Here is a 1,977-nt window from a genome sequence, read left to right on the forward strand (position 1 = left end):
GGCTTATTCTCAAAGCATCGAAGTTCAACGGGTCCATATCTATTAGATAGCAGAATAACTTAATTCCCAAGATGCCCTGGTTTATTTGGTGGATGGCCAGCTATGATTTATAGCCTTTTTGAAATTCAAATTCGACTGTTCCCCCCTTTTCTGGCTCATTAATGCTATATTAGTGGCAAATCGGTTCAAATCTAGTTCTGATTCCATGTCTTAAATGCCCGCCACCCGCTCCTTTTCGTCTTAACCCGGACATCTTGTCATGAATAGTGATGCCAATGGTCATTTCCTTGTCTATCCGTGTAGCAGTGCAACCTCTCCTACGCGACCATGACCCTTGTGACATACCGACCCTGCGCGCACCCCTATTGTCACATAGCTTCCTAGCAGACTGCTTTATAGTCCCGCACTCTCTTTCAACTGTCTGGAGTGGTGAGACTATCTCCTCTTCAGCTAGTCAGATAGCTAGCCACCCCATGTAGGGCTTCAGTCAACTACCATTTACTCTTCCTGTGAAGGGCTCTCCATTGAGTTTGACCAACTGGACCGCACCACCGTCTGTGACCTCTTTTACCACATAGGGTCCAAACAAATGAATTCTGAGTTTCCAAGGAAATTTTTTGAACTTGCTGTGATACAACAACACTAAATCATTTATCTTGAATGTGTGCAACTTCATATGGCGATCGTGCCAAGCTTTCTCGCGCTGTTTCTGTACATATTGATGGAATCCCGCCAAAAACCGTTCTTCCTCAAGTTCTTCCAATTGAGCAAGCCTCTCTTCCAAAGCTTCATGGTCAGACATAACTCTCATCACTGCTACGCACAGACTGGGTACAATGTATTCCATCGGCATGACTACCTCTATGCCATAGAATAACCTAAATAGTGTCTGACCCGTCAATTTCTTGCATGTGGTTCTGTATGCCCATAATACGGTAGGTACGTGAAAGTCCCAGTCATTTCGCGGCATGTTACATACTTTGGTCAGCGTATTCTCCAGAATATTATTGAATGCTTCTACTATCGCATTAGCTTGTGGATGGTATGGCATACTTTGCTAATGATACACCTGGAATTCCTCGGTGAGTGCGCTGATACTTTCATTTAGGAAGTGCATTCCATGATCACTCATTAAAATTTTCGGGCATCCAAACTATGTCAACACGTTGTCGAACAAAAATTTCGTAGCCATGGCAACCTTGCAATCTTTAACAGGCTGTGCTTTCGCCCATCGAGTTAGGTACTCTGTTGCGGTGATGATGTAATGCGCACCCATCTTCCCTTGAGGTTTGATTAGCCCCACAAAGTCTATTGTCCATTTTTCGAATGGCTGCAGTGTCATCTGTGGATTGAGTGGCATTTCATCCCTTCTAGATGGTTTCCCAGTCCTCTGACATACGCTGCAAGCCTGACAATATGCTTTTGAATCCAGGTGCAGTGTTGGCCACCATAGCCCAACGCAAACGATCTTTTGTGCCGTTGCCCATCCTGCATAGTGTCCTCCTACAGCCCCTCCATGTGCTTCCACGAGGATCTGATCTCATTCAAATTCTGGTACATATGATCATAATATTTCATCGTTTGGCATTTTGTAGAGGTGTCCTGCAATGACAGAAAATCCCACCACGCGTACCACCAATTCCTTCTTTTACTAGACTGAATATCCCTGTGGCATAGTCCCTGTGGTTAAGAAATGGATTATGTCTTCGAAGTGGCCATCTGTAATGTGCACTGCATAGAGTTGTGCATCAGGTAGTCCTTCCTCCAAATTTATTGGCTCCTCGCTATTTTCAATTTGTGATAGGTGATTTGGTCCTGTATTTAGGAATCCCGGCTTCACGATGACCTCGAAGTCATATTCCTAAAATCTTAACAGCCATCTGCATATGCGCCCCCCGAACATACGCTTATTCACCAAGTATTTCAACGCGGAATGATCGGTATACATCTTGAAGTGCCCCCCAAGTAGATAGTGGT

General features: G+C 44.6%; 1 protein-coding gene across 1 annotated transcript; it reads right to left on the bottom strand.

Moving 5' to 3' along the window:
* Positions 1-487: 487 nt before the first annotated feature.
* On the bottom strand, positions 488-970 carry LOC149171697 (uncharacterized). Its single transcript, XM_089426055.1, has one exon. The coding sequence runs from the start codon at positions 968-970 to the stop codon at positions 488-490; it is 483 nt and encodes a 160-aa protein (XP_089282181.1).
* Positions 971-1,977: the final 1,007 nt, after the last annotated feature.

The sequence above is a fragment of the Pinus tabuliformis genome, chromosome 4_2, assembly GCF_031772625.1.
Source record: "Pinus tabuliformis cultivar Carrire ecotype Pingquan chromosome 4_2, CPIR1, whole genome shotgun sequence".
NCBI lineage: Eukaryota > Viridiplantae > Streptophyta > Pinopsida > Pinales > Pinaceae > Pinus > Pinus tabuliformis.